At 41.8% G+C, this 18,824-nt stretch overlaps 1 protein-coding gene across 1 annotated transcript in view; it reads left to right on the top strand.

The window, feature by feature from the left end:
* Positions 1–18,824, top strand: part of LMBRD1 (LMBR1 domain containing 1) — a 132,665-nt gene that overhangs the window by 17,361 nt on the left and 96,480 nt on the right. Inside the window, exon 3 of the mRNA XM_020897090.2 lies at positions 6,251–6,311. Coding sequence (XP_020752749.2) covers positions 6,251–6,311 — 61 coding nt within the window. The remainder of the gene's footprint in view (positions 1–6,250; positions 6,312–18,824) is intronic.

The raw sequence follows: 18,824 nt of genomic DNA on the forward strand, positions 1-18,824 counted from the left end.
CCATGATGCCTTATGTTGTGACCTAAGTTTTACAAACTGCATTTCTTATTTCTGAATGAATATGTCTGTCATCTGTGTTTCTCAGTTTCCACCTCAGATGTTGAAGCCTCTAAACTGATTAGGAACCTGTTTATCAGGTACAGTTGTTTGGAAACTTGAGACATCAAGGACTGCTGACGTTGTGCTTAGGAGCTGAGGACACCAGGCAGGCAGTCAACTGTACTTTCTCTGTTTTGTCTACTTTACCTTCCTAGTTATTTCTGCCTGCCTTTGGGTCAAGGGTATATTGTGATAATGTTTGAAGTGTTTCCATTGACCTCTTTTTTAGCTCCTGGCACTATGGGTGTTTTTTGCCAGGTAATTTCATTGCTTCTAGTTTTTCTGTGTAATAATTAACTTCACAGATTAAAAAAAAACAACACACAAAACCGTAAAGAATAGCTGAAAGTGTTCTATTACAGTGCCTTGTGTAGTTGGCCAATAACTTTGTCTCATGAAACATACAAAGTGTGCATGCTCAGTCACGTCCGACTCTTTATGACCCCATGGACTTGGCCCTCCGGGTTCCTCTGTGTGTGGACTTCTCCAGGCAAGAATACTGGAGTGGATTGCCATTTCCTCCTCTTCCTTCCCGACCCAGGGATCAAACCCATATCTCCTGTGTCTCCTGCATTGCAGGCGGATTCTTTACCACTGAGCTAAAGTGTACTAAAAAAAAAAAAAAAAAAAAAAAAAGAAATAGCCATTAACATGAACAGATATTTTTATTTTATACAGTGTATAAAATTAGTTAAGATGTGGCATGAAAATATTTGTTTTGGTAGCTAAAATATTCATTTCTTCTTTCCATCCATCAGTGATTAATCTCTTTATGGCCTGAGATTATCAGGTGTTTGGGTTGAACGCTCTCATATTGCCTCATTCCTGCTCTCAGATGCAGATAATTGTACCTTAGAACTTTGTGTTTTTACTGCACGTTAAATGTATTCTTGCACTTAGTATTTACTAAGTATCTAATAAGAGAGAAAAACATCTATTTCTGCTTTGTTGACTGTGTGAAAGCCTGCGACTGTGTGGATCACAATAAACTGTGGAAAATTCTGAAAGAGATGGGAATACCAGACCACCTGACCTGCCTCTTGAGAAACCTGTATGCAGGTCAGGAAGCAACAGTTAGAACTGGACATGGAACAACAGACTGTTTCCAAATAGGAAAAGAAGTATGTCAAGGCTGCATATTTTCACCCTGCTTATTTAACTTATATGCAGAGTACATCATGAGAAATGCTGGGCTGGAAGAAGCACAAGCTGGAATCAAGATTGCCGGGAGAAATATTAATAACCTCAGATATGCAGATGACACCACCCTTATGGCAGAGAGTGAAGAGGAACTAAAAAGCCTCTTGATGAAAGTGAAAGAGGAGAGTGAAAAAGTTGGCTTAAAGCTTAACATTCAGAAAACTAAGATCATGGTATCTGGTCCCATCACCTCATGGGAAATAGATGGGGAAACAGTGTCAGACTTCATTTTTGGGGGGCTCCAAAATCACTGTGGATGGTGACTGCAGCCATGAAATTAAAAGACACTCCTTGGAAGGAAAGTTATGACCAACCTAGATAGCATATTAAAAAGCAGAGACATTACTTTGCCAACAAAGTTCCATCTGGTCAAGGCTATGGTTTTTCCAGTGGTCATGTATGGATGTGAGAGTTGGGATGTGAAGAAAGCTGAGTGCCCAAGAATTGATGGTGGTGAACTGTGGTGTTGGAGAAGACCTTTGAGAGTCCCTTGGACTGCAAGGAGATCCAACCAGCCCATCCTAAAGATCAGTCCTGGGTGTTTATTGGAAGGACTGATGCTGAAGCTGAAACTCCAGTACTTTGGCCACCTCATGTGAAGAGTTGACTCATTGGAAAAGACCCTGATGCTTGGAGGGATTGGGGGCAGGAGGAGAAGGGGACGACAGAGGATGAGATGTCTGGATGACATCACCGACTCGATGGGCATGAGTTTGAGTACACTCCGGGAGTTGGTGATGGACAGGGAGGCCTGGTGTGCTGCAGTTCATGGGGTCACAAAGAGTCGGACAGGACTGAGCAACTGAACTGAACTGAATCTCTACGGAGCAGCGGGTGGTCAGGTGGGAGTGAGCTCAGTGTGGGCAGGAAGGTGAGGGATCAGCGACGGGATCCTGGCTGCTTTTCAGGGAGCTTCATCCTCCAGGACAGTAGGAGGTGGGCTGAGGGAGGGGTGTTTTATTTGTGGTGACTGGTGTTTGATGGAAGCTACTGGAGTGCGTACACTATAGGATTCAGTAGAGTGGGAGAGATGTTGGTCAGGGAGGGGTATTGTTGCAGGCCCGCTGTTGTGTCCTTGCAGAAGCAGAGGGGTGCGGGCCTCAGCGTGAAAGGCGTGGCTGTGAATAGCGCATGCACTCAGCAGAAGGAAGGGCTAGTCTCTGAGTACAGGTGGAGCGGGGTCTCGATTTGGGAGTGAGTTGAGTAACTTGTTTTTGGTCCTCAGATTATTTTAGAGACCTTCAAGTCCGGGCTTCTTAATCCCCGGCTTGTGTCCTGAGTGCTGCTTTCCTGTGCGGGGTGGCCCTGTGTGCTGCAAATGTCTAGCAGACCCTAACCTCCTTCAGATGCCAGTAGCATGCCGTCCCTTCCCCCAGCCCCGTTGTCTCCGAGACATCGTCAGATGTCCTCTCGGGGACAGAGTCAGCTGTGAGTGAGAGCCTTAGGTCTAAAGTGAGGTTATCTGGTAAAGTTCAGGGGGCCTAGTGTAGCTTTGGGTTGGACTGAGCATTTCGAAAGGTCTCCTGGAAGGATGGAAAAGGGAGCTTAGGGAGCTTTATGTATACAAATCACTACCTTTTCGTCATGGACTTTATCTCCTTTTCCTTTTTTCTAAAATGTTCCTCTTGCGTATTCTCTACTTAGTATTAGTTCTTATTTCTCTCACATTCCTTTGGGTCTCCTGAATTTTTTTTTGGTCTCTACTTTGGGAGGCAGAAGTTTGTAAAATGTATTAAGGGCATAACTAGCAATTTTCAAAATATAGAAGGAAGTGTCATAAACTGAGCTCTTTTGACAGTAAATCAGATAGATACCTTGAAGGCAAGGTTATATATAAAAGCCAAATATACAAATAGTACTTGAGTGATGTTGTATATTTTACACGTATTTTTGCTTTAAAATAGTAACAGTAATATTCTCTAACTGCTGCAAGATTTGGTTAAATAAAAGAACACTTGAGGGTAAAAGACACTAAATGTCAGTGAACCTTTGAGTTTAAATAGTTGTTGTTTAGTGCTAAGTTGTTTGACTCTTACGACCCCATGGACTGTAGCCCACCCAGTCCCTCTGTCCATGGGATTTCCCAGGTAAGAATACTGGTGTGGGTTGCCATTTCCTTCTCCAGGGGATCTTCCCAACCCAGGGATCCAACCTGCGTCTCCTGCATTAGCAGGCGGATTCTTTACCAGGGAAGCCCATTGATTTTAAATTACCTTCAGTCTTTCTACTTGTCTTTTTCTGAGGTTATTGTCTTCTTCAGTTTTTAAGTTTAACTTTTATGTGACTATCAGTGGGTACATTAATACCTCGTTGGTTGGAATCTTGCAGAGGAATAGCTATAATTATCCTCTGTTTCAAAAAATCTTCACGTTTCAAAAATCTTTAAAAATTTGTTCTGCTATATAAACAATCACTTAAGAAACACAGCTTTTGGGAGCTGAAGTTTTGGTTGTGTTCATTCATTTGGATACCTGAAGAAAAAGTTTCTCGTCATTGGTTAGAATTTACCACAGTGCTTTTTCTAGTTGTGTGGTGAGCACTGCTTAACTTTATTTTTATTTTTCTGTAGTATATATTTGGTGTTTCTTTGATTACATTTTTTAGTCAAGGATTGTGAGTGTTAAAGTTATTGATTGCAACTTGTTCTGTTTACCCCCATTCAGAAGTACTTCATGGATATCCATATATACCAGTTTATATACATTTTAGAGATTTTAATGTCCATATGGTATTCCACATTGTAAATGTACAATAATACATTTTATCGTTTCTCCCCAGGTGATTTGGTTGTCTCATTTTTTGTTGTTTCTTACTGTTTTTCAGCATTTTAAACGACATTATCCTGTTGTTTACTGATCTTTCTGTCGGGGTGCACAGACTGTCTAGTTGTGGCGCGTGGCCTTACTTGCCTGGAGGCATGTCGGATCCTAGTTCCCTGATCAGGGAGTGAACCTGTGTCCCGTGCATGGCAAAGCAGATTCTTAACCAGTGGACCACCCCGAATATTGTCGGGTGAAGAAAGATCAGTCAACATTGATGGGTGGAGGCTGTAATTTATGGGAATGAGGGTCAGCAGGTTCCCATGCTCTTACACGCTTCCCGCTCTGTGAAGTGGTGAGCTTCAGCAGAGGCGCCTCTGCTGCGGGGCAGGCGGAAGAGTGGCCTTAGGTAGATCGACACCCTGGACATGGGTGCCCTGCCACTCAAGCCGGAATACCCGCTGTCTCCGGGCCCCAGATGCCGCAGGGGCTGAGCACCCGGTCAGCCTCTGGGCCCCGTGGTCCTGTGAGTGACCGAGGTGGAGGACAGCCCTCCTGCTGTGGGCCGGGGGGTCTGGGCTTGAGAGCTGCCAGGCATTCCTCTGGAGGTCTTGAGTTTGTTCAGTGGGCAGGACTGCTTGTTTCACAGCATCCCTGTGCATGATATCTGTCTGATTTGTGTGAATCTTTTTAGGACAGATTCCAGCAAAGATGGTCTGTGTCACGGATTGTCTTCCTTATTATTACTGTGTGTAGATGGCTTTTCCTCCATTTGCCACTGCTGGATATTTTTTAATGATTTCAATCTTGTCATTTAGGTGAATGGAAGGTCACTATGATATTAATAATAGATTTTCATGCTTTATTAATAAGATTTGGTAATTGGCTAAATCCCTCCTTGTTGGTCTTTTACAAAAAATTTCTTAGCTCTTTGCCTGTGTGTTTTCCAGATGACTTTTAGAATCACCATGTTAGAGCATTGTCCCTGCTGTTGGGATTTTGATTGGCAGTGTATGGTTTCATGGATTTGGTATTTACAGCCTTTTCATATGGAAATGCTGATTTTTCATTTGGATCTTCTTAATATTCTGTAGTTACTTGTTTCTTTATACAGGTAACATAATTTTAAAGTTTAGCCTGTTCTTGTTTTTCACAGTCTTCATTGCTGTTGGAGAAATAGCATTTTTATTGTGCACTGTGTGTCAAGGTTTGCGTCTGTAGTGCTAAATTTGAGTTTTGCATGCTTTTGTTCTTTTAGGCATTTTTCAATTAGAAATTCATAGATCCTTGTTGTAGGTGTTTATAAGTGAAAAAGGGGAAAAAAAGAAAAACCTAAATTATTTTAGGATAATTAAAGCCTTAAAAGACTTGTAAGTGGGATTCTTAAAGTGTTGATGGAATAGAATTGACCTGAATACTAAAATGAGCCTTGTTACTTAATAGCAAGTCACGTAGACTCTCCAGGTTTAATTTTTTATATGTGTAAAATTAGGGTATTCAAAAAGACTTGCTATTATACCTCATTTCTAATTAATTAATGTAGTTTTTTTAAAATTTGAGATTTATTTGAATTAATTTTCTAAAATTGCTAATTAAAAAATAATTGGGTTGAATGCAAAGGAGTTTAATTTCCTTCTTTTAGGTATTTTTAAATGTATATTATGCTGAATATCTTGTTTCTAAGTTGCAAGTCATACCGGTCCCTCTGCATCGCAGTGTTCTGCTGCTTCCCGTTGCCCTCCGGCCAGAGACCAGAGTGCTTCAGCCGACTCACATGTCCTCACGCCTGCCCCTCCCCTCCCTCACTCCCGCTTCCTCGTCCCCTTCCAGGAGCTCCAGGGAGTCTGGATTTTGCTTCTTGCGGGTTTTCACTCCCCATGTATGTGCCTTCCCTCTTTTCCCGCCTTCCTGCCGTGTTTTTCAGACCCTGTTCAGTTGCCCTGGGACGCCACCCCTGACGGTCGACTTCCATCTCCTGAACTTCCTCAGAACCACCTGCCCATGCTCGCTCACATTTACCTGCTAATGCAGTTGTCTTTTTACTCATCAGTCCCTCACTTGTTGAAGGCACAGACCATACCTGTCGGTGTCAATGATACATTTTAAAGTGATATGTGATCATATTAAGACTTAAGTATAACTGTTAAGCAATTAGATGTTTCATTAATATTTCTGTTTCCTTTTTGTCCTAGGACTGGGCCAATGCGAACGTCAGCAGACAGATCGAGGACACTGTACTGTATGGTTACTATAGTGAGTAAATTTCCATTTCATTTCCTGTCTGGGCTGCTCACCAAAGTGTAGAATAAAGCTACATATAAACTTTAAATTTTGATATTGCATTTGAAATGACTGTTTCAGCACCAGAAATAAGTAGTATAGGATTCACCTAGTCATCTTGAAGCTTCTGTAAGATACTTTGCTTCATTAAGGTTCACCTGCTGCCCCTCTCTAGAGGTTTAGTCATGTTAAGCCTCAGCTGTCTGCCTCTGATAGCATTGTTTGCTAACCTTCCTTTCCATTTTCCCACTTGAAGTGTTGATTTTGAGTATCTGTGTTCTAGAAATTTCTTCTAAGTATTGGCAGTAGTAGAGTATACTGTCTGGGAGTTTGCAGCATCACCTTTTTTATACTCTACAGAACCTGTTAATCTGGGAGTCATGGGGGGTTGGGGGCTTCCCTGGTAGCTCAGCTGGTTAAGAATCCACCTGTGATGAAGGGCACCCCAGTCTGATTTCTTGGTCGGGAAGATCCCCTGGAGAAGGGATTTCGGCTGCCCACTCCAGGATTCTTGGCTGGAGGATCCCCATGGACAGAGAAGCCTGGCGGGCTGCAGTCCACGGGTTGCAAAGAGTCCTTTGCAACTGAGTGACTCAGCCCAGCACAGCATGGTGGTCGGGCCCTTCCTCCTCTGTTTCCTTTCTTCCTTCCGTAGTGTTGGATTAGGGAAGCTATTTATAAGAACCACTTAAATGTTTCCCAGGTTTTTTCTTTGAAAACATATAAGTGTGCTTTTTAAAAATGTTTAAGTGCTGAATTAGAAAAGGGATGTCCTGTTTATTTGGTCAGCAGTGAATCAAGAGGTTGAAAAATATTTTTGTAGGACACTGAAAAAACATCTGTAGAAGTTTCTGTTGATAGGATGAGTTTTTCAAGGATGTCATTGGATTTTAATTTAGCTGCTTTGGCTCTAACTTTGTCTCTTACCTGTCTACAATCTGCAGGACCTATGAAATTCTGTTTCTTTGGTGTAGATTTTAGAAGTATTTTTACCGTGTTTTAATAAAGAATTCATTATTTCTAATGAATACATTAAATATGTATCAAAATTTATATTTGACCTGTTAAGTGAAAACTTTTGAAATGGTGGTATATTAAGCAGACTGTTGCTTTTTGTTACAGATTTACTGCATGCATGTTCAGTCATTCAGTTGTGTCCGACTCTTTGTGACCCCATGGACTGCAGCAGGCCAGGCTTCCCTGTCCTTTACCATCTCCCAGAGTTTGCTCAAACTCATGTCCGTTGAGTCGGTGATTCCATCCAACCCTCTCATCCTCTGTCGCCCGCTCCTCCTCCTGCCTTCAGTCTTTCCCAGCATCAGGGTCTTTTTCAGTAAGTCAGCTCTTCACATCAAGTGGCCAAAGTATTGGAGCTTCAGCATCAATCCTTCTAGTGAATATTCAGGGTTGATTTCCTTTAAGATGGACTGGTTTGATCTCCTTGCAGTCCAAGGGACTCTCAAGAGTCTTCTCTAGCACCACAATCCTAAAGCATCAATTTTTTGGCATTCAGCCTTCTTTATGGTCCAACTCTCACATCCATACGTGATTACTGGAAAAACTGACTATATAGATCTTTGTCAGCAAAGCGCTATCTCTCTTTTTTAATACATAGTCTAGGTTTGTCATGGCTTTTCTTTCAAGGAGCAAACGTCTTTTAATTTCATGGCTGCAGTCACCATCTGCAGTGATTTTGGAGCCCAAGAAAATAAAGTCAGCCACTGTTTCCACTGTTCCCCCATCTATTTGCCAGGTAATGGGACTGGATGACCATGATCTTAGTTTTTTGGATGTTGAGTTTTAAGCCAGCTTTTTTCACTCTCCTCTTTCACCTTCATCAAGAGGCTTTTTAGTTCCTCTTTGCTTTCTATAATTAAGGGTGGTGTCATCTGAATATCTGAGGTTGTTGAGATTTCTCCTGGCAATCTTGATTCTAGTTTGACAGGATATAAATCCCATCATCAAAACAGTTTTATGGGTGGGGCCTGTCTCTTTGTGACACTAAACTGCATTTGTGCTGCAAAACGTGACAAGATAAGCCTGATTTTATCTAGGTGCAGTCCAGGTTTACAAACCCTGTCTTATCGTTGAACCTAGAGCCTACTGGATTGATCCATCATAGTCAAGGGTACAAAGACTTTTACACTGGAGTGTTAATTCATCAGTCTTTCCAGTTTGTTTTATAGAGAGAATTAAGTCTACAGAAAATGATTTGTGATAATTTTTCTTAATCCTCCTAAGGATAGTATGTCTCTAGTGTCATTTTAAATGCATGGGGAAAAATTAATCTTTATAAACAAGATTACTTAGGGATTTAGGATTTGATTCTCTGTATAATTTGGATTGTAGTGAGAGACTACTTTGGGATAGGATAGTTGAGTCACTGATCTAGGAAAAAATTTTGCATGAGAAGCCAAATTGTGAAAAAAAAGATTTCCTGATGACTCTGGAATCAAAGCAAGAGGATTTAAATTAATAATATTAATGGTTGTCATAAAGTTACTTAACTGCATTTTAGCTATGACAGGTAGGTTTTTGACTCGGATGATGACCTATAACTAAGTATCATAGCTTCTGAGATGGTAACTGTTCTCAAGCCCAGCTGTCTCCTAGAAATGCTCGATAGTACCTAACTGCCCATTGCTTCTCTTCTTCTGCATCCTGAGCGCCACACAGATTCCAGAGAATCCAGAGTGCTGTTTTACCCGTTCCCTTCTGTGAGATTCTGTAGTTCATCTAATCTCTCCTAACATACCAACACATTTGTGTTGCCTGACCTTGCCAGGTACTGTGCAAGGCTTTCACATCCAACGTTTTCTTTGATCTTTGGGAATGACGTTTTGTGGATGTATTTTCTACATTTTACAGGTGAACAAATTAATACCTCAAGATGTTACTGATCACCTTATTAGTGAATGATTAGTCCAGAATGGGCATTATTATATTATTATTATAATGTTTCATAAGCTGGAGCTTACCATTTAGTGAGCTGTCTTTTAATAAACTCCTCTGGGGATATTTGTTACCTGTAGGAATGCTTAGCATGGAACTTCTGGGGCAGCTTCAAACATCACCTGGAGGCCTTTTAAATAATACGGAATAGTAGATTACATCCAGAGAGACTGATTTACGTTGGCATTCTGTTACCATCACCACTCTTCTTATCAGAGAAGCACTTATATATGGGAAGAGTAGAAGGCTTGAGGTGCTGGATTCCAGTTTCCCCAAAATCTCTGATTCTCTCTTGAGACCTCAAGTTTTACCACTAGTAACAAATACTGTCACTTCCTTTGAAGTGACAGGTTCACTTTGTCCTTTTCTGAGAGAGCCTGCCTAATACTCCAATCTGGGTTACTATTGCCTTTCTGTCCTTTGTTCTTTGAAGCAGAAATGATACTATTTGAGAAAAAGTGCCTAGGGTAGCTCACAACTGAAATAGCACAAGTGGTTCTCACAAGAATGCTACATGTGTACTTCCTCAAACAGAACTTTAAACAGATGAGCACTCATGGGTGGACATCTCAGAATCATTTCTGCTTAAGGGTACTTTCCTGATTACACGTGCCCCGTGCTGGGGGGTGCTAGGGGGTGAAGAATGTAGTAACTGCTAGTGGAAAGGGAAATAGCATCTTAACATTGTCATGAAGATGATTTCATGTGCAGATACCTTGCTGATCTGTGCTGATACTGAGGTCCTGAAACCACAGTTTTAAAGAAACTTCTGTTTTATTAATAAAACTTTGGGTGTTTTTTTCTGTAAACTTTGTGGAAGTGAATCCTGCTGTGGATACCTCAGCTGCTGATTGGTTATTACCAGGCTGTGTTAACTGAAGCTGCCTACAAAGACACAGCTTTCTGGAGCTCACAGACAGCTGAGAGGGTAGACTAGCTTGTGTGTGTGTGTGTGTGCGTGCGCACGTGTGCGTGCTAAGTCACTTCAGTAGTGTCTCATTCTTTGCAACTCTGTGGACTGTAACCTGCCAGGCTCCTCTGTCCATGGAGTTCTCCGGGCAAGGGTACTGGAGTGGGTTGCCATGCCCTCCTCCAGGGGATCTTCCCAATCCAGGGATTGAACCTGCGTCTCTTAGCCTCCTGATTGTCAGGCAGGTTATTTACCATTAGTGCCACCTGGGAAGCTGGTGAATTGCCTACTTGTGCCCCTTTAACCTGTACTCGTGATGACCCTGTACTCAGAAGAAGACTGTCTCATCAGAGGATGCTGTGCCCACCCCAGAAACATTGACTCGTTTTTCTTTTCCTTTGGGATATTTTTGTTTATTCACCTTTGCCTTCAAATCTCTTTGATATTTTCTTTTAAAGCTTCTCTTGCCTGAGTCTTTGGCTCTCAGTTCTGTTTTAGTTTCACATTTCAGCCTCTTATAACTCCTCTGTATATGTTTAGCCTTTTATCTGAGTTCTGTTTTGGCCTCAAATTAATTTTTATCTTTAAATTCTTTCTTTTTACTTATTATAATTTATTGTAAATGTTTTTCTCTCTTCTCTGACTGTTCTTGAAATTTTTAGTTTTAATTCTTTCACCATCTACTTTCCTTTAGTTTCTTTTAAGTGAATTTTCCTTTTACTTAATCATTTTTCTTTACGTGTGTTTTGATTTTGCTGTGAGTGCAGGGCAGTTTAGACACAGGGCTGTTCACGGCTGCTGTGCTGCCTCGTCTGTAGTTGTCCTGTCACTTGCTTCTAGCGAACCTGTCTCTTGACACTGATTTTTTTTTTCCATTTATTTTTATTAGTTGGAGGCTAATTACTTTACAATATTGAAGTGGCTTTTGCCATACATTGACATGAATCAGCCATGGATTTACATGTGTTCCCCATCTCGATCCCCCCTCCCACCTCCCTCCCCATCCCATCCCTCTGGGTCTTCCCAGTGCACCAGCCGTGAGCACTTGTCTCATGCATCCAACCTGGGCTGGTGGTCTGTTTCACCCTTGATAGTATACTTGTTTCAATGCTGTTCTCTCAGAACATCCCACCCTCGCCTTCTCCCACAGAGTCTAAAAGTCTGTTCTGTACATCTGTGTCTCTTTTTCTGTTTTGCATATAGGGTTATCGTTACCATCTTTTTAAATTCCATATATATGTTAGTATACTGTATTGGTCTTTATCTTTCTGACTTACTTCATTCTGTATAATGGGCTCCAGTTTCATCCATGTCATTAGAACTGATTCAAATGAATTCTTTCTGCAAGAGAGAGAGAGAAAATTGACACTGATTTTTGGGCTATCTTTTTTGTGTCCATAAAAATTGAGTCATATCCTGTGTGTTGTTTCCTGTTTGGCCTCTTTAGCACTCAGTGTTACATTTGAAAATCATCTGTATTGTTGCAGGTAACAGTACTTTGTTGATTCTCATTGCTGTATAATACTTTATTGTAACAACATATCATGGTTTATCCATGCTCCTGTTGGTGATCAACTGGCTTGTTTAGCAATTGGCTGTTTCCAATACTGCTATATATATGTGTGTAGGGTATGGGTGTATATATACTGCATTATTTTCCATTTTATGGGTGCTCTTTTTCAAACAACCCCACATAGATATTTAATAAATTCTCACCTTTTGCTGTTAAGGAATTCTATAGTGAAAATAGTTTTCCAAGTGTGTGTGTATTTAGGTGAGTTAAATTATGGAACTGGGACAAATGAGATTGACCAAGAAGTTTTCAAACTGAAACCATGCACCTCAGATTTGAACTTGAACCCACACATCCAGGTTAGAACCCAACCAAGACCCAGACGGGGGTTTGTACCCATGATCTTCTAGTTGAGATCACGATATAGATGGTCTCAGGACTTAATGAAACTCAGGGTCTTGATGTCTCGTCATGGAAAGAACTCAGTGAGAGACACAGTGACAGGTAAGAAGTGGATTTATTTAGAGAGGAAACACACTCCACAGACAGAATTTGTGCCATCTCAGCAGGTGAGAACAGCCCCGGGGCATGGGGTGGTGTTTTTATGGGGTGGGTAATTTCCTAGGATAGTGAGTAGTGGGAGGGGTAGTCTGGCTATTTGGGGAAGGGCCAGAGATTTCCAGGATTGAGCCAGCACCCAATTTGTTAATGCTGTGGTCAGCCTTGGAACTGTCATGGTGCCTGTGGGCATTACACTTAGTCTGCTGATGTGTTACAGTGAGCAAATACTGAGGCTCAGGGTCTAGTGGAAGTGGACTCATCTGCCATCTTGGACCCATTTAGTGCTAATCATTTTATGTTGTATTCTCAGGCTATGTCATTCTTTTAAAGGTTGTGCCCTGTTCCCTTCCATTCTGTTTCAAAACCATTCCTGTGCCAGGCATTCTGGAGCACCTAAGAGAGTTTCCCACGTGGCACTAGTGGTAAAGACCCCGCCTGTCAGTGCAGGAGACTTAAGAGACACAGGTTCGATCCCTGGGTCAGGATGATCCCTTGGAGGAGGGCATGGGAACCCATTCCAGTATTCTTGCCTGGAGAGTCCCATGGTCAGAGGAGCCTGGTGGGACACAGTCCACAGGGTTGCAAAGAGTCGGATATGACCCAAGTGACTTAGCACATGCACAAGAGAGTTTTTAGGACATTGGTTAGTTAGTTGCTGAAAACTTGTAGCTGGAGTTTATGCAGTTATTCTGAACTTGCTGCCTAATTGGTGAATCGTGCCGTGGCACCTTGAGGTCCCTTCACTTCTCTCTGACTTCCCCATGTGTGTAATGATCTGGAGCAGTGCCTCTGCACCATGGGAGGGGTGTGAGACGCTGAGTGCTGAGCAGGTGTCGCTGCCCTGCAGGCCTCTCTTGAACTTCATATCCGTGTCCAGTGGTCACTTGACAATTTCTACCAAAAAGTTCACATCTCAAACTTAACATTTCTAGAGCCGCTGATCCTCAAGCTGTTAATATTCTGTAAATTTCCTGATGGGCAGTGAATCGCAGCAGAGTTCTATCAGTTCAGTCGCTCAATCATGAAAGGTCTGCCGAGGACTGTTGCCATTCAGCTCAGTTCAGTCGCTCAGTCGTGTCCGACTCTTTGCGACCCCATGAACCGCAGCACGCCAGGCCTCCCTGTCCATCACCAACTCCCGGAGTCCACCCAAACCCATGTCCATCGAGTCAGTGATGCCATCCAACCACCTCATCCTCTGTTGTCCTCTTCTCCTCCCACCTTCAATCTTTCCCAGCATCAGGGTCTTTTCCAATGAGTCAACTCTTCGCATCAGGTGGCCAAAGTATTGGAGTTTCAGCTTCAGCATCAGTCCTTCCAATGAACACCCAGGACTGATCTCCTTTAGGATGGACTGGTTGGATCTCCTTGCAGTTCAAGGGACCCTCAGGAGTCTTCTCCAACACCACAGTTCAAAAGCATCAATTCTTCGGCCCTCAGCTTTCTTTATAGTCCAACTCTCACATCCATACATGACTACTGGAAAAACCATAGCCTTGACTACTGAGTTACCTCAGTCCATAATCCATCTTTGACTTTATTTTTTCACAAGTTGTATCAAATATGTATAATGTTCTCTTGTGCTTGGCTTTCAAAATTTATCCAGAATCTGGGAGTTCCCTGGTGGCCTAGTGGTTATGATTCCAGGCTGTCACTACTGTGGCCCTGGGTTTGATCCCGTTGGGGAACTGAGATCCTACTAGTCTCAGGTGTGGCAAAAAAAAAGAAAAACAATTATCCAGAATCTGACCACTTTTTAGTACTGTCTTAATCAATTGGGGCTGCTGTAACAAAAGCATTGCAGACTAGGTGGCTTAGCAGCAGACATTTATTTCTGTCTGTTCTGGAAGCTTGGAAACCTAAGATCGGGGTGCTGACAATGTGGAGTCTGGTGAGGACTTGCTTCCTGGTTGCAGATGGCAGCCTTCCCGTTGTGTCCTGACACATCAGAGAGAGCGGGCTCTCTCCTGTGCCTTCTGTCACGCACCGATCCCGTTCACAAGGGCGCCACTCTCGTGACCTAATTACCTCCCACCCTCAAACACCAACACACTGAGGTTAGATTCAGTGCATGAGCTTCGGGAGACAGAAATGGTCCACAACACTGTGTATATGAGAAGGGATAATTCGTACTTCCCATGTTGTTAAGAGTGAATTATCTGGTTGGGATGTGACTTCACATATGGCCAAGTAAGAAGGTTGACAGAGCCTCTTCCCAAAAAGCAATACAGAATTGACAAAAGAACAACTTCAGTGCTTTGGAAATCACCCAGACAGAGGACTGTTTATACTTGCAAACCAGTAAGGACAGTGGTTAGTGTGTAATATTTTAGATTAGGTCTGTTGCCTTCCTACTAAGCACTTCTTCCCTCCTGAGCTTGAACTGAATGAGAATAAAAATACTACTTCTCACAATTTATGAGGTGCCAGTAAGAGAAAACTTGATAAATTCTACTTTATCAAAATTAAAAATGTGGCCTTTCAAAAGATAGTTTAAAAAAATGAAGTCACAGACACAATATTTGCAAATCGTATATGTTGTATAAGGCTTGTATACAGAATATAATAACAATTTGTATCAATCACTAATTAGAAAAACAGTTAAAAATGAGCAAAGTATTGCTGGGAGCTGTTGTGGGAGATCCCACCCATGACGAGGTCATGAAGAAAATACCTGACACGCAAGGCCATTCAGGATCCCATCCATGATGAGGTCATGAGGAAAATACCTGACAGGCAAGGCCGTCTAGGATAAGGGACCCTCCAGGTTGGCCTCGCCTCTACCCCACCCTGTATCCTCCCCCTTTTCTGCGGTTGTTCTTGTTTGCCCTGCTGCAGATTCTTGTGTTGCCTGCCGAGAGCTCTCCTGCTCCTCTTTCGTTGAATAAAGACCAACTTAAAACCCTAATTAACAAATCTCCTAGATTTGCTGGTGCCCTATGAAGGGGCCAGGGATGAAGGAAATGCTTCAGTTCAAACCCTTTTGCTGGCACTCTGGCTTGTTTGATAAATGTGTGCTCTCATTGCAAAAAATGCTCATGATTGTTCTAAACATCCTAAGCACAGTACACTAACAAAAGAAACTATTAAGCATAGGTCCCTCCGTGGGTTGAGAAGATCTCCACAAGTAATAGTCACAAATGTGCCTAATAGAAAATATTTTAGATAGACATTAGCTGGTGACTTCTTGCAGGTAGTTAACTTTTAGACTAAGAGACTGTTTTGTGCTATATCTGCTGTTTTTGCAGTCCTTTGCATTTCTGTTCTGTAAAAATGTAATCCTATCTAGTTCCCATGGAGATGACACCTAATAGAAAGAAAATAGATTAACCACAAAAAAGACAGGGTCAGCTACTGAAGTTGCTTAAAGTTACACCAGGTGCAAGCCATAAATTGTCAACAGGTCTGAAGGCCAAAAGATATTACACATAGAGATTAACCATAAAAAAGGCCCTAATAGGCACAGAGCACTTTGGGGGGTGAGGAAGCCCTATTAGAGAATACAAAAAATATTGTTTTAAAAGTGGTTATTGGATCAACGTTTGATTGATGTTAATGTGCTGAGGTTGTGCAATGGAAACTATTGTTAATATAGTAGGAGATCTAGAAAAATAAGAGTTTAGCCCTAGTGTAAAAACAATAAGATAATTGTTAATTTTAACCAGGAGTGCTAAAACAGAGGCTGCCTCACCGGAGCCGCAGAGTCTTTGTGTGCTAAACTTTTTAGATAAATTTAGCTGAGAACTTCTGCAAAAAGATTGACTTTTATGTTAACAGGATTGTATTTCTATTATGTTGCAACCTGCTGTATCATGAGACTGCCACTTTTTCTGTTTTCTGCTAAGCTCAAGGCCAGAAGATAATGTACAAAAAATCTATGGGAAAAGACTCTCATAAACAAAAAATATACAGAGAACACCTGGTTTTGTGACGGACAAGCTGATGTAATGTTAAACTAAGTCTGTGTGCTTATCTCCCCCTTAGAAATGTACCAACTTAGGGTATAAAGGCTACCGGTGAAAAATAAAACACTGCCAGACTCTGCTGCACATCCCGGTCTGGTCTCTTTCTTTCTCTCTCTCTCTCATTCGCCGACGCCGATCCTGAGGGTTCCCCTGGATCCTGCTGGGGCTGGGCCCCAACAAAGTATTTGAGCATACTTTCATCAATAATGATTTCTAAATTGCTTATAAGCACATAAAAAGATATTCACATTGTTAATTATTATGGAAATGCAGATTAAATCCCAGTGAGATATTGCTGCACACCCACTAGAATGATTATCTCAACTCAGGCTCTGTAACAAAATACTGCAGACTGGGTGACTTAAACATGTATTTCTCACTGTCGTAGAGGCTGGGAAGCATAAGATCATGGTGCCAACAGATTCAGTTCCTCTCTTGACTTGCAGAGGGCTACCTTCTTGCTGTGTCCTCACATGGGGAGCGCGGGAAGGAGAGGGAGACAGAGACTGGCCCTATCTTCCTTTTACCCTAAACACTCAGATCATGTCATGGAGTCCTGCTCGTGACTTGATCTAATCCTGATTGTCAAAGGTCCCACCTCCAGATACCATCACAATGGAGGTTAGGGCTTCAACCTGTGCATTTGGGGGCAAACCTACATTCAGTTCATAATGGATGTAATAAAAACCAGCTACCATCCCAAGTATTGACAGATCCAGAGAAACTAGAAAGTTCAAGTGCTGCTGTTAGAAATGTCACATGGTGTGTTGGGTTAAAAACAGCTTTCAACTTTCCTAAAAAGTTAAGATGGAATCAAGATTGCAGTGAGAAATATCAGTAACCTCAGATATGCAGATGACACCACCTTTATGGCAGAAAATGAAGAGGAACTGAAGAGCCTCTTGATGAAAGTGAAAGAGGAGAGTGAAAAAGCTGGCTTACAACTCAGCATTCAAAGAAGTAAGATCATGGTATCTGGTCCCATCACTTCATGGCAGATAGATGGAGAAACAATGAGAACAGTGATAGACTTTGTTTTCTTGGGCTCCAAAATCACTGCAGAGGTGACTGCAGCCATGAAATTAAAAGATGCTCCTTGGAAAAAAAGCTATGACTAACCTAGACAGCATATTAAAAAGCAGAGACATTACTTTGCTGACAAAGTCCATATAGTGAAAACTGTGATTTTTCTAGTAGTCATGTTTGGTTGTGAGAGTTGGACTGTGAAGAAAGCTGAGTGCAGAAGAATTGATGCTTTTGAACTGTAGTGTTGGAGAAGACTCTTAAGAGTCTCCTGGACTGCAAGGAGATCTAACCAGTCCATCCTAAAGGAAAAGAGTCCTGAATATTCATTGGAAAGACTGATGCTGAAGCTGAAATCCCAATACTTTGGCCACCTCATGAGAAGAACTGACTCATTTGAAAAGACCCTGATGCTGGGAAAGATTGAAGGCAGGAGGATGAGATGGTTGGATGGCATCACCAACTCGATGGACATGAGTTTGAGCAAGCTCCAGGAGGTGGTGATGGACAGGGAAGCTTGGCGTCCTGCAGGCTTTGTGACCATGGAGTCACAAAGAGTCGGACACAACTGAGTGCCTGAATTGAACTGAACTGAAAATGTTAAATTTTTTAGTTTAATCTATGTGATCCAGCAGTTACACTTTAAGGAATATGCTCAAGAAATGGATATAATGTCCACATGAAGATATGTATGCAAATTCCATAGCAGCTTTTTTCGTAATAGCACAGAACTGGAAAGAATCCACATGTCCAGCAATCATGGAGTATCGAAGTGAAATGTGTTCTGTGTGTGCAGTCTAAGTCAGAGTTCAGCAAACTGGCATTCCTGTTTTCTGTGGCCATTTTCATGCTCTAGCATCAGGCTTGAGTGGGTGTGACAGAGATGTACAGGCTGCAGAGTTGAAATAAGATCTGACTCTTCACAGAAAGAAAGAAGAAAACTCTCTCAGCCCCATGCTTAGTAAAAGAAGCCAGATGCAAAGACTACATCTTGTTTAATTACCTCAATATGAAATGTCCAGAAAAGGCAAATCTCTGGAGACAGAAAGCAGATCAGTCCTTGCCTCAAACTAGGAGTTGAGTGGGGTTAATTGCAAAATGGCACAGAGCAGCTTGTTTGAGGTAATGGAACTGCTCTAAAAATGGATCCTGGTGATAGTTACTCAACTGTACACATTTACTAAAAATCATTGAATTGTGAACTTAAAATTGGTGCATTTTGTGGTATGTCAATTTTATTACAAAGTCATTGGGAAAATATTTAATGAGCAGATATAAGTGAGGAGTATAGCACAGTGCTGGATATATGATAGGCTGTCAGTGCAGGACAGCTGCTATTATTATGACCTAAAACTTGAGGGGACTTGCATTTTTCTTATTTCTTTTTATTTTCTAAAGTTAGAATCTTATGCGAAAAATGGGGCTGAAAAGTTATGAATCACCAAGGTTTGTTATAAACTGGAATGTGGTTCTTTGTGTATCACACAACATGGCTTCCAAGAATTGTCAGTTAGTAACGCTAATGTGCATTATGTCTATTTATGTACTGTTTATGTGTATTT

Source organism: Odocoileus virginianus, chromosome 19, assembly GCF_023699985.2.
Source record: "Odocoileus virginianus isolate 20LAN1187 ecotype Illinois chromosome 19, Ovbor_1.2, whole genome shotgun sequence".
In the NCBI taxonomy this organism is placed as follows: Eukaryota; Metazoa; Chordata; class Mammalia; order Artiodactyla; family Cervidae; genus Odocoileus; species Odocoileus virginianus.